The sequence below is a fragment of the Psammomys obesus genome, unplaced genomic scaffold (genome assembly GCF_907164565.1).
Source record: "Psammomys obesus unplaced genomic scaffold, mPsaObe1.curated_primary_1811, whole genome shotgun sequence".
Classification (NCBI taxonomy): domain Eukaryota; kingdom Metazoa; phylum Chordata; class Mammalia; order Rodentia; family Muridae; genus Psammomys; species Psammomys obesus.
This window is the reverse complement of record NW_026585797.1, coordinates 7292057-7311232: the sequence shown is the minus strand read 5'-3', so window position 1 is coordinate 7311232 and position 19176 is coordinate 7292057. Positions and strand designations below refer to the sequence as shown.

The 19176-nt window shown below is 43.1% G+C and overlaps 1 protein-coding gene across 2 annotated transcripts in view; it reads right to left on the bottom strand.

The window, feature by feature from the left end:
• Nucleotides 1–4481: 4481 nt before the first annotated feature.
• The window catches only part of Rragd (Ras related GTP binding D), a 28222-nt gene continuing 13527 nt past the window's right edge, over nt 4482–19176 (bottom strand). The window contains exons 3-7 of one of the 2 annotated variants that reach the window (XM_055599446.1): nt 18765–18964; nt 17854–17968; nt 16641–16783; nt 11471–11619; nt 4482–8035 (exon numbers count right to left, since the gene is read on the bottom strand). In XM_055599446.1, the coding sequence (XP_055455421.1) occupies nt 7887–8035; nt 11471–11619; nt 16641–16783; nt 17854–17968; nt 18765–18964 (756 nt within the window). In that variant the 3' untranslated portion in view covers nt 4482–7886. The remainder of the gene's footprint in view (nt 8036–11470; nt 11620–16640; nt 16784–17853; nt 17969–18764; nt 18965–19176) is intronic. The other variant, XM_055599447.1, reaches the window with a different exon arrangement.

The following is a 19176-nucleotide window of genomic DNA, read 5'->3' as shown; positions in this document are numbered from 1 at the left end:
AGTTAGTTAGTTAGTTAGTTAGTTAGTTAGTTAGTTAGTTAGTTAGTTAGTTAGTGGTGATGTAGCTGATATTAATAACAATTTTTTTTTTCTGTTAGTATTCAGCTCCCAGGTTTAGACTCTGATGGACAGGAAAGAGGTCTTTTTCAGCGCGCTGAGCCTGCCATGCTTTTTTGCCTGCCATCTGGTGGCCAGCTAGAGACCTGGAAGACAAAACGGCTTTTGTTTCCTGCCCTGCTCTGCTCACAGTGCTGGACCTGGTGTATTTTTAGTACTCTGTGGTGCTAGGTGTTAGGCTGAGACACCAGGCGAGTGAATGGAAAAAAGCAGAGCACCCAGAATAGGAACTCCTGGCACCACGTGACTGGCAGGCACTATTTTCTTTTCCTTCCCTCAATGAACAAGCAAAAATAAAATTTCTAATGGTAGCAAATTTCTTCTTTTTTTTTTTTTTAAGATTTATTTTATGTATGAGTGCTCTATCTACATGTGAGCCTGCATGCCAGAAGAGGGCTTCAGATTTCAGTGTAGGTGGTTGTGAGCTACCATGTGGTTGCTGGGAATTGAACTCAGGACCTCTCGAAGAACAGACAATGCTCTTATCCACTGAGCCATCTCTCCAGCCCCCCAGTAGCAAATTTCTAAATAGCAAATCTCCATTTACACCATCACTCCTCTGTGGCTTTTTAAATTGTTATTTTCTGGGAGGCTCAGTTTGATGACACAGCTGTGAGCTCTGTGGCATCCCCTGCAGCACTGCGGAACCAGGGATGAGGGGGGCCCTGCTCAGAACTGTGCCTTTGCTTTATTTATGTGAACTGTCTCTTTTTGTTTCTTTATCACTTTGAAATTTTATTTGTTTTATTAGTAATGAGCTGGAGAGATGGCTCAGCATTTAAAAGCACTTACTGCTGTCACAGAGGGACAGTGATTTGGTTCCTAGTACCCACCCGGGTACTCAAGCCATCAGCAGCTTCGGTTGAAGAATCCCACAGCCTCTTCTGATGTCCATAAGCACCAGAAATGCATGTGGTGCACATTTATGCATGCAGACAAAATAGTCACACACACAAAATAAGTAAAACTAAAAAGAATTTTTCTTAAACAAAAGATTTGTTTTTTAAAGCTTTGTTTAAAAAAAGAAAACCGAAGATTACACTCTGTCCTCGCCTTTCTCTCGGTTCTTCATGAGCTAGTGGATGGGTTTGGCGAGTGTGCTCTCATCTTCTAAGTTTGGCTCTAAAGGAAACACCTGCAGCTGAGATGCAACTGTCCTTTGTGACAGGGAGAAGAGGTGTCCAGATGTGCTTGCAGACAGCTGGGCACTTCTGTGTCTTCTGCCTCTGATGCCTCTCTCTCTCTCTCTCTCTTTTTTTTTTTGATGCCTCTCTTAAGAGCTCTCCATGTACTGTCCCTCTGCCGTTATGCCTGTGCCCCTTTCTTCTGTCCCTGCCCTGTCACTCCACAATCTATTACACCCCTTTCCTGGCTAGCCAGCTGCTGATTGATAAGCCCAGTTATCTTCACACTACCGTGGGTAGCTAGCAAGCTGCTGCCCTTCCTTAGGCTTGTGTTACTTCCTACTTGGTAGGAAACTGTAAACAGTAAATGACTGAATTCAATACTTTAAGCAAATATTTATTTTACTTTTCAGTGTAATAGCCACAGACTTTAAGAAAAAAAATTCAAAAATACATGTCGAATTCTTTACTCTTCAGACAAAGGTCAGCGCATACAGGAATTATGGAACTTCCGAAGCAATTCTATGCCCCTGGCATTCTGGGCTATAATTACCAGTTTCTTTCGCACACTCAGATGACACTCTGTGGGTGCCACAATCCATCTGCCTTCTAGTGTCCTGTGAGAAAATATTGGCACCAATTTTACTTCCCCAGACACTTAAAAGTAGAGTTTAGGTGCAGGTGTTTGTAAACAGTAATATGTGCCATATGTAGCAGAGTAGAAAGTAGAATTTTTGGATTTTCAATCTGTTGGTTTTGAATAAAATACTGTTCAGGGAGACAAGATGTCTTTTAATATCCTGAAATGTTAACAATTTTCTGTAATAAAAGTCACCCACCTCAGTCAATGAATGCAGAGAGGCAAAGATGTGTTGATTAATCATCGCTGAGGGTGTGAGCCTGGGAAACACACAATGCATTATTAGAAGGCTCTTAAGTAATCATTGAGTAAAAAAAAATAGCATTACTTAGCAGGGTTCGGTGGTGTAGGCCTTTAGATCCAGCACTCAGGGAGGCAGAGGAAGGCACATCTCTGTGAGTTCAAGGTCAGCCTGTTCTACAAAGTGAGTCCAGGACAGCCAAGGCCACACAGAGAACCTTGTCATGAAAAACAAAAAAGAAAAGAAAATGAAGCAAAACAACAAAAAATGGAAGTACTTGTTTGTGGAGGTCACTGGTCTCCTAGGGAGGACAGTCTCCTGCGCTGAGGGCTGAGGGTGGCTGGCAACAGAGCACCAGCCTGATGCAGCAGCGCCCTGGCGTGGACCCCAGCACTAGGGAAGACAAAAAGAGACAAGGAATCCTAAGTCAAGCGTGGTGGCGGACACCTGTAATCCAGCCCTCTGGAAGGCTGAAGGGAAAACTGCAAGTTCCAGAACACCTGTCTCAAACAGGCAAGTGGGTCTTCAAGTTTAGTAACTGACTAGAGCCTACTAAATTCAAAGTGCATTTAAACACCACGAGAACTTTTAGGTCATTCAAAATGTTCAGCTGCACTGAAGAGTTTAATGGCCTTGTATGAGAAAGAGGCAATTTAAACATCTTATATAATCTGTGATATAGTGCAAAGCTCTAAATATATAGATTCAAATGGAATTTATAGCAGTTATGTCTAGCAGTGTACATTAAATAATATAGCTTTTTGTTTTTAAGATTTCTGCAGGTAGGTACAAGCAGCATGTGCATGAAATGCCTGTGGAGGCCAGGAGAGAGCATCAGAGTCCTTAGAACTTGAGTTAAACAATAGTTTTTCAAAGCTCATAATAAGTTGAAAGACACATAATCCATATACATGCTTATGTATATATATATATATATATATATATATATATATATATATATATATATACTTATGAATATATATACAAGACTGTGCATACATGTATGTGTCTAGAGGACTCAAGGCTTCCCTGAGCGAGTATAAACCTTATGCACCACAATCTTCTCCCCTTCTGGCTCTTTAACAACTACATGGAAAACAAGGTCGCCCAAGTATATTTAAAATACAGATCCCTACACAACTTCTTAGATTTTGATTCAGGAAGGATGAGTTAGGATTGGAATCTGTCGTGTTGAACATCCTAGGTGATGGTTAAGGTCTAGACAATGAAATCAGGCAGTACCTTGTGACAGTTTCTTACACACTGAGCCCCAGGAGTCCCTTTTCCTCTAGGATAGACATGGCAGGACTGGTCTTTCCAGGTGAGCCTGCACAGCTTTGCGGGGAAGCAGAAGCCTAAGGATGACTTTATTAAATGCAGTGCTCGCTGGCTTCCGCACTGAAGAGCTGACCTTCCTACAGAGCAGGAAAGTGCACTCAGCCTGAGGGCTCGGCCTTAGGAAGCAGCCCCTAACACTGCTGCTGGCCAGGGCCTGGGGGGCTTAGTGCGGAATGGAGGTCTAACTGTCCTGCTATAGTTGAACAACCCCAGAAGAGGCCCCCATTCACAGGAAGGCTGTTAATTTTATGATTCTCTTTAGAGGAAGTAGAATTCATCTTCTCCAGCTTATTTGTCTCCTCCCAGATCAAGGGAGCAGGGCAGACAGGGTCCCAGACAGCTGGAGACAAATTAATGTCTGCACCTTCAGTGTGGCAGCTCAGTCAGCTTTTTCGAGGGAAGCCAGTCTGGCAACACTAAAAGCCACACTCACAGATTTTCAATCCTGGAAAATCAGTATCATCTGAAATAGCAGGGCCTCGGACATCAGCTATGCTTTCATAAGTCAGTAAACTCAGAGCAGCTCATGGTCAAGAACAGGTCTACGATCTAACAGACATGTCCCAAATTTAAAGATAGGGTGTACTAAGGACTCAAAAGGGCTGGAGCATTTGCCCAGAATGTGTGAGGAGGCCCTAGTGTTGACTGATGCTGAAGGAAAATGGGACTAAAAATAAAAGTTTAAATTCAAACTGGGCCTGGTGGCACACACCCTCAGTTCTAGCACTCAGAAGGCAGAGGCAGACAGATCTCTGAGTTCAAGACCATCACGGTCTATATAGTTCCAAGGACAGCCAGGGCTATATACTGAGACCATGTCTCAAAAAAAAAAAAAAAAAGTTCAATTTACACAATTTCTCTTCATTCATTTGCATAAAATTAGAACTGAGTAATGAAGACTTTGCTAAATAGTCAAAGCTGGTTGTACAAACCAGCAGCCCAGCTGCAGAGGCTGAAGAAGACCTGTTGAGCCCACAAGTTGGTCAGCTGGAGTGACATAAAGAGATCACACCTCAAAAAGTTGATTTTTAAACTTTTTATTAAATGAACCTAATATAAGCAATAAAACAGTAATGTCTGTACATATATATGGTAAACATCATCTTAATTTTTAACAAAAGAGACCATTCTGCTCCCAGCATGACACCAAGTCATCAGCATACTTGCTTATAAGTTGGCAGTTAACATCCCTGAAGTGTGTTGGCGCTAGTTATAAATGGTGTCCTACCAAAAGAAAAACATAGTGTGCTTGATTACAAATTTCACCCTGTCTGTGTGAGCGCATGCTGCACTTTAATCATCACTGCAGTTCCACTGATTTTATGAATTCTGTTTCAGACAGTTGGCATGTAACCCATACATAATAGTATTGCTGTGATTCTTAGTCATTTTCTATTTAAGGATCCAAAATATACTAATGTTCACAAAATGACCCTTGGTAACTATTAATCAGCTTTTTATTTATACTCCTTCAAAAGCACTCTATACAAGCCACACACCTAATCTCATCAGTTAACTAAAGACAGTAATTCAGGCTTACCATTACACAGAAGTCAAACTTGACTCAGAAAGCCAAAGCCTGCCTGCTCTACAAATCTCCAAGAGCTCAACTCCTAAAACCAAAAACGTTTTAGTATGGCCACTGGAGTTTGACCTGTTCATGGCCATGTTTGATCATAAACACGAACCTACAATGCATTAAGCTAACTCCCAAATCTAAGATATAAAACAAGTAGAAAGATACGCTGCAATTCTAGTTGCAGACTTGAAAATTTCACCATTCAGATATCTTTAAGAGGTCACTGTCATACACGGCTTGAGGCAGTAATTATCAGCATGTAACTAAAGAGTGCATTTATGACAAGGAACGATGGCCCTATGTCATAGGATTGTTTCTGCCTGTCCCTCAAAGAATCACATGTTCTTGAAGCGATAGGCTTTTAAGGCACATTTCAACAAAAACCCAGTATATAACCAGCTTAAAAGTGGACACTCCACGCAGACATGGTTAATTTTATGTGGTTTACCAGGCAGGCAAGTGTCTTATCTTGAAACTAAAGTCTTATTAGAAAGTCAATTCTCTGTCTAGTCAAAGAGAAATACTTTGTAAAAAAACTATTAAGAAACAGAGCTGGGGATGCTAGCTTGGCCCCACCCCCATGCAAAGCCCTGGGTTCAGCCCTTAGCACTGCACAAGCCAATTGTGGTGGTGTATTCCTGTACTCCTAGCACTTAGGGGAAGTGGATGCAGAAGGTTCAGATATTGGAGATAATTCTTGGCTACTTGGCAAGTTTGAGGCCAGCCTACCTCAGACCCATCTCAAAAAAGCAAACTGTGATTCTCTCCAGTGTCCGTGTGTGGTGGTAGTGGGAAAAGGGGGCAGTGTTAGACTCTTAAGAGCAGCCAACCCCCATCCAGCCATCAGGGAATAATCCTGAAAGTTAAGGAAAACAGAAACCTCTCTGGGACACCAGGCTCCTACCAAGTCATTGGGGTCTCTGTGTGGGAATCATAGGAGCCATGCCATTCCTAGAAATCTCCTTAATAAAGCAGAGATGGTTGGGAGGCTCACCTCTTACAGTCATCCACCTCGTTTCAAATGTCTAAGCCCTGGCCAGGCATGGTGGTGTTCGCCTCTGAGCCCAGCACTTGGGGAAGCAGAGACAGGTGAATTTCTGAGTTCAAGGACAGCATGGTCTACATAGTGAGTTCCAGGACAGCCAGGAACACAGAGAGACACTGTCTCAAACAAAACTAACCCCCCCACACACTTCACACATACAATCACAGAACTTGGGGAAAGGAAGCACGATGGGAAGATGACACTGAGAGAAGTGGGCTTCAGAGACAAGCTGCTTTAGACCCTAGAGATGTTCGAAAGAGCAGCTTTGCCATCCCTAGGAGACTACCTTAAAAGGAGTCTTTTCTAATGCCATGCATACCTGCCAGCGCTAACCTTTGGATTAGGACTCTCAATTCCATACTGATCTAAAAGACACATACAGCTAACCAACATACCTCTTTAGGCCACCCTTTCCCACTGGCCACAGGCTTCCTGCGCCCTCTGTCTTGCAGAGCAAGCTGGTGCAAGCAGAACTTAGCAGGAGCAGGTGGAGGCCAGGAGGTAGTCACGGGTGAAAGGGTGAGTCTGGTAGCAACTGGAGCCACCAAGGTCTAAACTCCATGGTGAAGATGAAAGGTCTGCTCCACTCCTGTGGTCATGGGGCGTTACAAACTGGTCCTGAACAAAGACTTCAAACTTAACACAACACACCATTCCCAGGGGCCAGACACACACCAGGACACACGTATCACTGGTCTTTTGTTAGTCTGCGTGGCCATCTGCCTACATCTGGGCAACCTCTCAGCCTCTTATTTTAGCCTCCTTGGCAGGTACAGAAGCACCTCCACAGTCCCCATCCCCAACCAATCCATGCTTTTTGTCTCAGTGTCCTCAAACAACATTCATATTTCTGGTTGGCACCATTGTAGAAATCTGGTCCCAAAGGTTCATTAGAATGACGCAGCACAAAGAAATCACCCGTCTGCATAAAGCACCTGCAAAGATGTGTGTCGAAGTAGGGCTTCATAAAGACTGGGTGAGCGGAGGGCATGGCCACAGGGATTCATGCCGACAGGTAAACTTGGTACTAACATTTTTCTACAAAATTCCTGCTATGTTTAGCTTTTGGGGTTTTCAGTTTGTTTTGGTTGAGACAGGGTTTCTCTGTGTAGCCCTGGCTGTCCTGGAACTCACTCTGTAGACCAGATTGGCCTCGAACTCACAGAGATCCACCTGCTGGGATAAAAAGGTGTGCACCACCACTGGCTGACTACAGAATTCCTGTTTCCACTTCTTATCAATAAAAGTTCTTATTGCTCTTACCTGGAGCTTTCAGCCCTGACCTGTTCCTGCTCCAATAAAAAATTATTTCCCCCTCAACAATTGGTAGCAGAGATTTCCAATTTACCAAAAAAACAAAAACAAAACAAAAAAAAAAAAAAAAAAAAAACCCAAAAAAACCAAACAAACAAAAAATCAATCCTTAGTAGTAGATCTCTCTGGATTAGTTCCGACTACCATATGGATACAGTACATACACACGTTCTTGATACCAAGTACAGAAAAGAGTTTAGAAAAGCCATCTTACCAAAGTTCATTTCAACGAGAAAAAAACGTGAAAAAGTGCAAAATATGTACAGGTATTGGCAGTTCTCACAAGAGATTTTTCTGACTATCAACATAAAAGTTTACATTTATGAAGTGAAAGTTCAGCAGATTTCACTTTATTGTTATTGTACAGGTTTTTGCTTCAAAGTGCTTATTTTATTTTAAAAAGAGTAGTTTTTTCCAACAAATCTACGTCAGCGTCCCAGCCTTCCTGTAATGCAGCGTAGTTTAGCAGCCTTGACCCCTGTGGTTCCCTATAGCAGCACTCTAGGGGTTCCGTTAGGAGCAGTTCCTTTCTTCTGTAGCCGGCTCTGGGTCTTTCGAGATTTCACCATTTTCATTCTCACCTCAAAAACTTCATGGATGGCCTTCCGGAAGCAGTGAAAATTATAATCAATAAGCCCTGCAGGAGAAGACAAAAAACACTCTAAATGGCACTAGAAAACCATCTATCGTTCATGTCACCCATGGCCAGTAGGCGGCAGCAGAGGAGCAACCATCACCTATCAGGCCCAGGCTACAGGACCGGTGGGTGGTCCGTCTTCTGAGGCAGCTGCTTCCAGAAGGGTGTTGCAGAAGTTTCCAGACTATTTGACACATTTCCAAAGGCGGTCAGGCTCAAAACTATTTGAAAAACCACTGGACGGCACTTACTTCTTTTAACTGTTCAGATTAAAAGGCTAATTGTAAATAAATCAAGGGCTGACTAGATGGCTCAGCAGCTGTGTTTGCTATGCATCACCAAACAAATGGAGGTGGGAGGGGAGAATTAACTCCACACTCTCAAAAGTAGTAATAAATATTTTCTTTTCAAAAAGGGCTGGCTTTACAAGCCTGACAGACACACACATGAGCTCAAAGCCAGCCAGCGATACATAGTTAGACCCCGTCTTAAAACAGCAGAGAAAGCTACTACCATACACATATGCGTGCACACACATGAAGGGAGATAAGGGGCCAGGGGGTGGTAGCACACATCCTTAATCCCAGCACTCCGGAGGCTGGGGCAGGCAGATCTTTGAGGCCAACCTGGTCTACAGATAGAGTTCCAAGAGAGCAGGACTAAACAGAAACACTGTCTCTAAAACAAACAAACAAACAAACAAACACATAAGATGAAACTTTAAATGTGCACATTTTCCTACATTTCTTAGTCACAGCACTAAATTAGGTTTCTAATTAGTTTAGTATATTCTACGAAACCTGTCTGTCACCAGAGAGTGTGTTTTAGGAAAAATTTACCAAAGATCTTACATGATCAATTCCTACTTAAACTTAGTTCCACACAATCAGTTGTTAAAATTCATGGTGAAGATTAAAAGAGCAGCTGGATTTGTGCAGCATGAAGCATTTAGATTTCGAAACTCTGTAGCGGAAACCTAATGCTACTTTAACTGAGTGAGGCTAGATCCCCTAGGAACAGACAGACAACAGCCAGTGTTTGAGCAAGAAGGACCCCATGGCATTTCTGTGTGACACTCCTGCTGGTGTGCACAAGTTCATTCCAACTAGAACTTACAAGACCAAACGTCAAAAAGAAGCTGGATGACTTGATTACTTCATATTTTTGCAACTTTTCAGTTAATTATTAAATTGGATCAAAAAATGAACAAGTTCTCTAGCCTACCTAGCTCAAATGTTCCTCAACTTTAAAATCTGATGCAGCTGGAGTTATACATCTATGTGGCTGGACTTTGTTTTCCTTAGCTTTGAAAATCCACAGGAAATGCCAACTAACAATAAATGTAGAAAGAGATTTATAATGAGAATGTGTGTGTACACACAGAGAAAGGACCTTAGCTAGACATCTTTAGGTTACAATAGTTACATTTTTCTGTACCTTTTCTCCTCCATATCCCTACTTGCTCTCCTTCAAATTCAGCCTCTTTTTTCACTAATTGTTATTTCATGCATATATGCATATACTTACTTGGATGTTCCTAAACACAGCCTGCCCAGTCCATATGAGGCTACCACATGCCATGTTTTCAGGGCTTTCTGGCACTGGGCAGGAAACCAACTGCTGTATTCTTCCCTGGGGAAAGACCAGCTCCCTACCTAACCATCTTGTCCTGACACAAGCTTGCAGCGAAGCCAGCTATAAACAAAGCCACCTGTATTTCTGTATAATGAGAGAGTAGAACAAAATGCAGGCCTGTCCATCTTCATTTGTTGACGGGGGAAGCTCAGTACTGGAAACGGAACCCACAGCATCACCTGAGAGACAAGTTTCTACCACTGTACTGGCCAGGCCTGTCACCTATCTTCCCCAAGGAAGTAAGTCCATAATCTAATAGATAATCTGTTATTTCTTCCAGAAAGTGGCAATAAGGAACAAAAGGTAATTAAAAGTTTTGAAGACAAATGATAGAGAAAATATGCCTACCCTTCTGAGCAGAGGAATCCTGCCAGTGCTGTGGTGGGTGGGGGCTGGGAGCCGGCGCCCACAGGAGGCCTCCTGGGTCTACTGGTCAGTCAGTCTACCCAAAAATGGGGAGCTCCAGTTCCAGTGAGGAACTCTGCCTCAAGGAAACAGGGCAGAAAATGATGGAAGACACCTGGCCTCTTCTGCTCTTAGGCACCTACATGTATGTAAGCATATGAAGACACCCCATACTACACACATATATAGCACATATAACACACTGTCCACCACATATAACACAGGAATACACCACATACAACACACTAATACACAACTTACAACACACATACCACATATAACTCAAGAATATACTACATACAATACACATACACCACACAGCCACACAGAAGTATACAAATTGACTTTGTTACAGTGAAACTAAATGTGGAGGAAGTGAAAACAAAAAACAAAAAAACAACAAACAAAACAAAGAGCTATGAAACTGTTGTGCAGCCAGTTTTGTTGCAAGTGAAGGGATGAAGTAACGGGAGGAAAAGGGGGCAAGAAAAAAACCTCAGAAACATAACATAAGGCTTACCTCAGATGTGAAGTTTTACTTTGTTCCTTATGGTCTCATTTATTTACTTACTTATTTACTTGTTTGCTCTTTTCGACAGCGCTTCCCTATACAGCCTTGGTGGTCCTCATACTCACAGAGGTCCACCTGCCTCTGCCTCCACAGCTCTGGGATTAAAGGCCTGTGGCCAGCTGTGTTCCTTCACTTTAAAAGACCCTTATCATAAGCTTCACTGCTCACAGGGGAACAGAAGCCACTCCAGCAGCTGTTACTGCTGCCCTGACTGGCTCGCCTTTGCTCCTGGCTGTGGTTTAGCCCAGGTCTCAGAGCAGCTGGACAAGCTCTGAGTGCCCAACCTCCAACCCTGCCCGGTTAGCTGCACCCCGGCTACCTGTAAACAGCCTTTAGCCACGTGGTCATCATTTAAAAAAGAAAAAGAAAAACAAATCAGTTAATTGCTTTATCTTAAAACATATACACACACCCATCACCAACATCTGATTGGACCCTTACAAGACAGAGAGTCGTTATGTATCCGTCACAGCCTTACCGTGTGGCGCACTGCACCGTCCCTGTTATTCAAGGACCTAAGAATATGTGAGTACGAAGCAGAAGCTAAACGCCATCTATCGTTAGCGCTTCCTTAACCAGGAGAACAATGGTCACAGGGCTCATGTAACGGGGTGCAGCAGGGAGGATTCTGGTTCTACTTCCACCTCATCCCAGTCATAGCTGCACACCAGATACCCAGTCAGATGGGGCAAGCCTCCGGCCTGCCAGTCAAAGACCAGGTAACTAAAGTCGAGCTTTGCAGACATGCCGCTGTTTACACACATTCAACAGGCACAGAGGCAGGGCGAGCTGAGGTGGTTCTTTTAAATCACACCAAAAATTACCTTTTCTTTCAAAGCTTTCCTCTCTGACAAAGCAAACGAGCGCCAAGAACTTTGTCACCTCTTTTAAATAAAGCACTGTTGTATTATTCAGCTTTATAATGGCTGTTGACTCCTTGTCATACGGGGCTCCTGCTCCATCTTCTTTGAGACTAAATGGAGACAGAAACCAAAATGCATTTGACCTTCAAGAAAGAACTACAAATTGCAACCCAGAGACAGACCCCCTGCTTCAACACACAGAAATCTATCACGCTGATAATAAGTCGTTTAGACTTGCAGTGCCTTTGGGCACAGGCACAGAAAGTGACTGACAATCACTCTTACCAATCCAAGAGTGGTTACTGTGGCAAGTGGGCAACCCTCCAGGTGCCCAAGGGACACAAGTGGAGGAAGAGAACTCTCCTGCCATAGCCAAAGGCATCTTGTCTTTACAGGATAGAACAACAAGCCTGCCAAAAGCAAGGTCACACACTTCCAAAGAGAGTCCGGACAGACACACAAATGCTGGGCCTGACTTGGGCCCAAGGAATCAGAAAACAGAATTAAGAGGCAGTGGATAAACTGGGCAGTGGTGGTGCACACACCTTTAATCCCAGCATGCAGGAGGCAGATTCAAGTAGAGCTCTGTGAGTTCAAGGCCAGCCTGGTCTACAGATAGCCCTGGGGGGTGGGGTAGGGGGAAAAGAGGAGAAGGAAGAAGAGGAAGAGAAGGAGAAGCAGCAGTAGCTGTGACTATAGATCAGTGGTCCTACATTTATCTAGCACAGGTGAGGCCCTAGGTCCCAGTTCCAGTACCACAGGACTACTGGTGAAATTTCAGTATTGCATATATTAGATGACAGAGTATGTTAGACATGCTAAATTTGCCTTGTTTGATGATTAAACTATAGTCCTGCAAAAAAAAAAAAAAAAAAAGTCCATGTTCTCAGAAAACAAAGAATCAACAGATCTGAAACTAATTTCCAAGCCGTGCAGCTAAAACACAAATGATAGATGTGTATTAGAAAAATAAAAGCAAATATGTCCATGTGGTTAAAAAAACAGGTGTAGTTGAACTGATTTTTTATAGAGTCAACATTTTCAGGTATGGTATACAGAGAGAGCCTGACTGCCTTTTTACTATGTCTCAATTTCCTCATCTGTATACTTATCTTCACTTCCAAGTTTCCAAATGGAGAGATGAAATAATTTATCCTACGTTGGGAACATGCCAAATGCAGCTAACTGCCAATATCACAGCTTCAATGACCAAAACAGTACCCATTAAAGACACTACTGTGACTGGGTTTGAATCCTTTCCTCACAAAGAAAGTGTCTTTGTACCTTTTCCCTTTACCTGAGACCGTGTAATTTTTCCAGTGCATTGCCTATATCCATGAACAAGTGACTCAATTGGAATTACACTAAGCCTTATCATTTCACCCAAAAATTACTGGGTAGTGAAGAGCTGACCACACTGAGCGCTGATCACACAGTAGCTGCCAGAAAAGTCATCTAAGCCAGACAGATACTGGAGAAAGCTGGGCTGGCAAAAACAAACAACAAACAAATCTTGACCAATGCTAACAACAGAGGCAAACCAGGAACTAAGATCCAAATATGACCAACATTATCAAAGCTGATGTTGCAAATCTTGCAAAGGTAAAAAGGACTTCGGTAGCAAACACAACGAAATGAAGAGCCTGAACTGTATTGTCAAGGACATGTGGGGATTTCAGCTTTGAAAAGTACCTTAAACTGGTATCTACATACTAAAAAGTAATTTTAAGTTCAAGGCCAGCACAGGCAATATAACAAGACCTTATCTCAAAATAATAATAATAATAATAATAATAATAATAATAATAATAATAATAATAATAATAAAGGACAGCCATTAAAGTCCCCAGCACATAGCACTGCTAGCCGGCTTTCTCGTTTTCTTTCAGATACTGGCCTGAGCATGTTTTCTTTGACACTCTGGGCTTTCTCACTCTCTCTCTCTGAAGAACCCCTCCCCTCTGCCATGCAGCTATTCGCTGACCTTCATAGCAGAGCATGGCAGGCTTCTTGAACCCTAATTCAAAGAGGCATATCCCTCCTGTCATCTCTTTCCTATTGGCAGTTGACAAAACTTATAGCATGCATGCCCTGCTTTACTTTCAAACTCTAAAAAAATATGGAAATTAGTTCTGAAAGTATCAATGTATCAAAGAACCCACTATAACCCACTATTCAAACCACCTCCTTAAACTAGGGTTTGAATTTAAGAACCTGTGCATGACTCCCATGAATGCTTAGACCATAGGGAGGGGCACTATTAGGAGGTGTGGCCTTGCTGGAGGAGGCAGACACTGTGGAGGTGGGCTTTCAGGTCTTTAGTGTGGCACAGTCTCCTTCCGCTCCCTGCAGCTCGAGAGGTAGAAAGAACTCTCAACTCTCAGCACCACGTCTGCCTGCACGCTGCCATGCTCCCCACCATGACGAGAATGGACTAAACCTCTGAAACTGTAAGCCCCAGTTAAAGGCTCTCCTTTGTAAGAGTTGAGGTGGTCATGGTGTCTCTTCGCAGCAATACAACCCTAGGGCACATGTTTAAAGAAATTCTTAAATTCTACAACATGATTTTTAGATGGGATTTATTTATTTTGAGATGGGATCTTGCTTTGTTACCTGCATGACTTTGAACACTCCCTCTTCATGCCAAATTCTCTTTACCCAAACTCGATAGCTGGGATCACAGGAATGCAGTGCGTACTGCACTTAACTATTTTTAACGCAGAATTTCTCCTACTGAGTACTTCTCTAAGAGAAATAAATGAAAACACTTGAATTCTTTACCTACCAAAGAAGAAAGGCTATTACATCTTTTTCAAGTAAATATATTGAATATAGATATTTCAAATTCTGCTTATTACTAAATGACATTTAGTAGCATGGGTAAATTCTCAGATGATGTTACATGGAAAAAAATGGCAAAACATAGAACTATAGTGACCCCATTATCCTAAAAATTACAAATGGAAATAAAAATAAAACCTATAAAAATATAAACAGTGCGGGCTAAAGAGATGATTCAGCAGTTCAGAACACTTGTTGATCTTTCAGAGGACTGAGGTTTGAAACTCCAGTTCCAGGGGACTCAGCGTGCTCTTCTGAACTCTGAGGTACCAGGCATGCCTATGGTGCGTACACATACATGCAGACAAAACAAAGTTTCTAAACGTACAACGGTGGCTGTGTCTGAACAGTGAGGTTCTGCGGACTTCCTGGCTTTCATTTTTAGTTTAGCCCTAGCCCAGGCTTCAGGCAGGTCAGGCAAGTGCCCCCTCATGGAGCTCCCAAGCTAGCTCACATTTTTTTGCTTGTCATAGGTAGGTATTGCTTCTGCAACCACAACAAAGTAAAGCAGCAAACAAAATACAAGAAGCCAAAAAATATTGCCAGTAGAAATTTGTGAAGATTTGTAACTAAAATTGTTGTACAACACACCTCTCATCTATAAGCGATGAAGACACATGAAGGTGGAATACGTGTATGTACGTGTGTGCACACTCACACGGCCATGTGAGTGCGGACGCTTACGTGTGTGCTGAGCTGCTAACTCTGCAGAACCCTCAGCTGGGAAAGGGCACAGACCACCCGATTCCTGTCTCAGGACCACCTGCTTCCTGGGTTGCTCACAGGACCCTCATCCCGTCTCTACCCACATCCCAGGTCCCCCTGCCGGGTACCTGAGCTGGCTCACAGCTGCTCCCTTAAGCGGAGTGTCTTAGTCCGGGTAACTGCCACTGCAGGGAATACCATGACCAGAGCACCTTACAGAGGAAAGGGTTTATTTGGCTTTGCACTTCCATCTCACTATTCATCATCAAAGAAGTCAGGATAGGGACTCAAACAGGGCTGGGCTCCCCGCACCAAACACTAATTAAGAAAATGCCCTACAGGTTTGCCTACAGCTCATCTTCTGTTGGCATTTTCTCAGCCGAGTCAAGTCTGCGTAAAACTAGCCAGCACAACGTGGAAACTAGAGCTCACACACCACAGGATCCAACCCAGTTCTTACCAAATTCTGTGGGTTCTCAGAACGCCAACACTCCACTCTAGAAAGACCAGCATCCTCTCTCTTCACATTTGTTTTAGCTAGGTAAAAGTAACCCTGATTAACACCACTTACCCAAACAGCTCACCACTTCTGCCTAATTACCATAGGGCACAATAAGGATGATCATGCATGGCATTAAAAATGTAGCAGGTATTTTACCATAGCAACTGCGACTGTAACCAGACTTACTCAGCTCCCAAGACTAATTCAAGGTCATCCACTTACTGCTCAAAAATAGACTGCCACAGGATCGTAATCTTGAGAAAACACTACTTCTAGAGATAGATGCTCATGTCTGAGGACAACAGTAAAGCATGGAAAGCACAGTTGATCTAGGCCCCAGCAGGGTAGGAGCATCAGGAGCCTGCGAACATTCTTTCATTCTTACCACGGTCTCAGGAGCTAAGTGCACTATGTGCACAGATGACTTTGCATGAGCACACATTAGTAACAGAGTCAACAGAAAATCAGATGGTGGAAGACAGAAACGGCTAAGCCTGAAACTTCTAGAAGCTGACAGAGCACCGTGTCAGGTGGTGTGAGGCAGTGAGAAGAGAGGGTGAAAATACAGGGCCTGGTAGGACAGCTAGCACCATGCTGGCAACATCAGATGACGGCTCGCTCCCACTCCAACTGTACAAACTTGCTCAGCAGACTTCACGCGTGCACAGTGTTTCTATCTTTAGTAATAGAACTGTCTCCAGTCTCTAATACTATTCTAAGCATCTGGGAAGTTTTGGTTTCTATGAATGTTAAGGCTATAATAAACACAAACTGGCAGATGTCATTTGCCGAGTTTTAGAATTCTCTGCCCCCCAGACAATCAAAATCAAATTTAAAAAAATACTGAGCAGGAGTCAGGCGTGGTGGCACACACCTGTAACCCCAGCACTCAGGAAGAAAGAGGCAGGTGGATTGCTGTGAGTTCAAGGCCACACTGGTCTACAAAGTGAGCCCAGTAAGGCTACACAGAGAAACCCTATCTTAAAGAAGAAAAAAAAAAAGTATAGGGGAAAGGGTAATCAGAATATATTGTCTGAAAAATAAAACTGCTTCAATTACAGTAAGAGGGAAAGTTTTGCTTACCCATAAATACAAGAAATGTCAATCACCACATCTATCATGTCACAGCAGAGCTCGTAGGTCTGCATATCCACCGGAGTGCTGTCAGTTGCAATGTAAATCTTACTGACCACATCAAACAGAAATGCTTTTTCAATTCCAGAATTCTGAGGGGGAGGGAGAAAGACATGCTTTAAAGTAACAGATCACTTACTCCACCAGTTAGGGAAGGGGGACCACTGAGGGCAGGAACAAGAGCATGGAGGGTGGGATGGGCTGAAGCATAACAGGTACCTCTATGAAACTGTCATGGAGAAGCCTTCTGATTTACACAGTCAGTAGGCAACAATTTTATAATAAAGTGATTTTCCTTGAAATCTAAAGAAAGTATATGGCACCCCCCAATGTCATACATATAAATAAGCAAAAATGACAAGGAATTCCAGTTGTGCCATTTTACTGTGATTTAAACTTTACTGTCATAAATTTATGATGAACCTGAGAAAGAAGAACTAGCCTACATTATTTGTCTTAGGGAAACCACTTGGGCTCTGTTTCCTCACCAAGCTCATCACTCATCCCTCATCACTCATCACTGTGGATAGACAGATGCAGACTCCACTGGCAGAACCAAGGAGTTTTAAGGAAGTCTTCTTACATTTATTTATGTATTTTCATGTTGCTGGGGTGGTTAGGACTTGCAGCAGAACATATGTGAGGGTCAGAGGACAACTTTCAGGAAGGAGTTGGTTTTCTTTGTACCATGTGGTCCCACAGGCAGGACTCTGATGGGCTGGCAGCAAGTGCCTCTGCTGGGCCACCTTGCTCCGTCCCTAAGGGAAGGCTCCATAAACACTGAGGCTGGCCTCCCACGTGGACAGACACTCCAAGTGCACAGGGGAAACATACATTTTCAGAGTTAAAATTTACAGGGTCTAGGTTAAGAGCACTGGCTGCTCTTCCAAAGGTCCTGAGTTCAATTCCAAGCAACCACATGGTGGCTCACAACCATCTATAACGAGATCTGGTGCCCTTTTCTGCTGTGCAGGTGTACATGTATACATCATAAATAAATCATAAAAACAAAATTTACAGGTTCTGAAGAAAAACAAGTAGGAGTGACCTTCAAGAGTGATACTAAAGAGGCCCTGAAATGCAGGCAGGCATTAAAAATTACATTTTACTCTTGCCAGGTTGCTCTCAAGTTCCTCGAGTGACTGGAACACAAACTGCTTACCGAGATGAAGATGTTTAGCAGATTCTCCAGTGTTGGGAGCTGTGGGATCAGTTTCTGAACCACTTTACTAAAGGCTTCAAAGATTGAATGATCATATATGCTTGTCAGATAAAAGCTGAAAGAGAAGGCAGCGAGCGTTTTGCCAGGCTCCCTCTGAGCACTTGCCTTAGGCTCTGTCACCAACACTAGTAATCTGTACGATTTTAACACACAAGCACTAGCCTCTTCAGGTTTCATGACTGGCAGGCAGCCTCCTCCCTCCCTCGTGGCAGAACCGCGCCCATTCTCCCTGCCTGGCAAGCTTCAGAGGTTGGCCATCCTTGTACATGTGACCGTCCTTTCATGCGGCAGGAGGCTCTGCCCTTGCCATCTCTATGCAAACCTCTATTGCACAATTAGTAGCTTTTAAATCATTGATACTGAAGCATATCTTTTTCCTTCTTCCAGTTTGCAAAACCAATGATGCATGCACTATCTACTCCACAAAAGAGATGAAAGAAATTTTCCCCTGAATTCCTATCCTAACCATCTTAAGCCTTGTCTGTTTGTGGTTATAAATACCATCCCATTACCAAAAAGTATTATTTAGCACCAGTTAGCATCCTGGGTTAGAGTCATGGATTTTACTGTGGTTTTCAGTTGAGGTGAGAAGTTTAGCTTTTGACAAACTTGTTGGCTACAAAAGTAAAACAAACACTACTTTCACCAAAAGTGAGCATTTAGCAAGCGCAAAACATCTCTGACCATATCCGAGCACAAAACAGGTAAACAAGTAAACAAGTAAATTACCATCCATGCCACCATGCCCAGCCAGCCCACACCCCACACCTAGCCAGCCTTGGTGACAAAACCCAAGCACACTTGCTCCAACCTTTCTTAGCACCCGGACCCCAAGGAGTAGCGGCTCTTACCTCAGGTGAATTTTTTCTAATCCAGCATCCGCAAGGTCATCATTTGCCCTCTGGTGAATATCTCTTTGGGTTTCAATTTTGTGATCATCTGACAGACCATCCACTTTATGAATAAACACCTCGAAGTTTATATCAGTATTCACCTTGTAGGCCCTGGTCACTGTGAGGTGGAGCCTGGCCAGCGCTTCCATATAGTCATCCTAGAACAGAGTTCATGCCTTCAGCTTTGTTTCCAGAACCTTCCATACACACGCAACCTTGGAACACATAGCTATAATCTCACAAAAAAAATTCTCACCTCACAGACTTTAAGGACACAAACCTAAGTTTGTTAACCCAGAGACGAGAAGCTAAGAAAATACAGCTGGTTTGTGTAGTCATAGTGTAGGCTGCTGATAGCCATAAACATAAG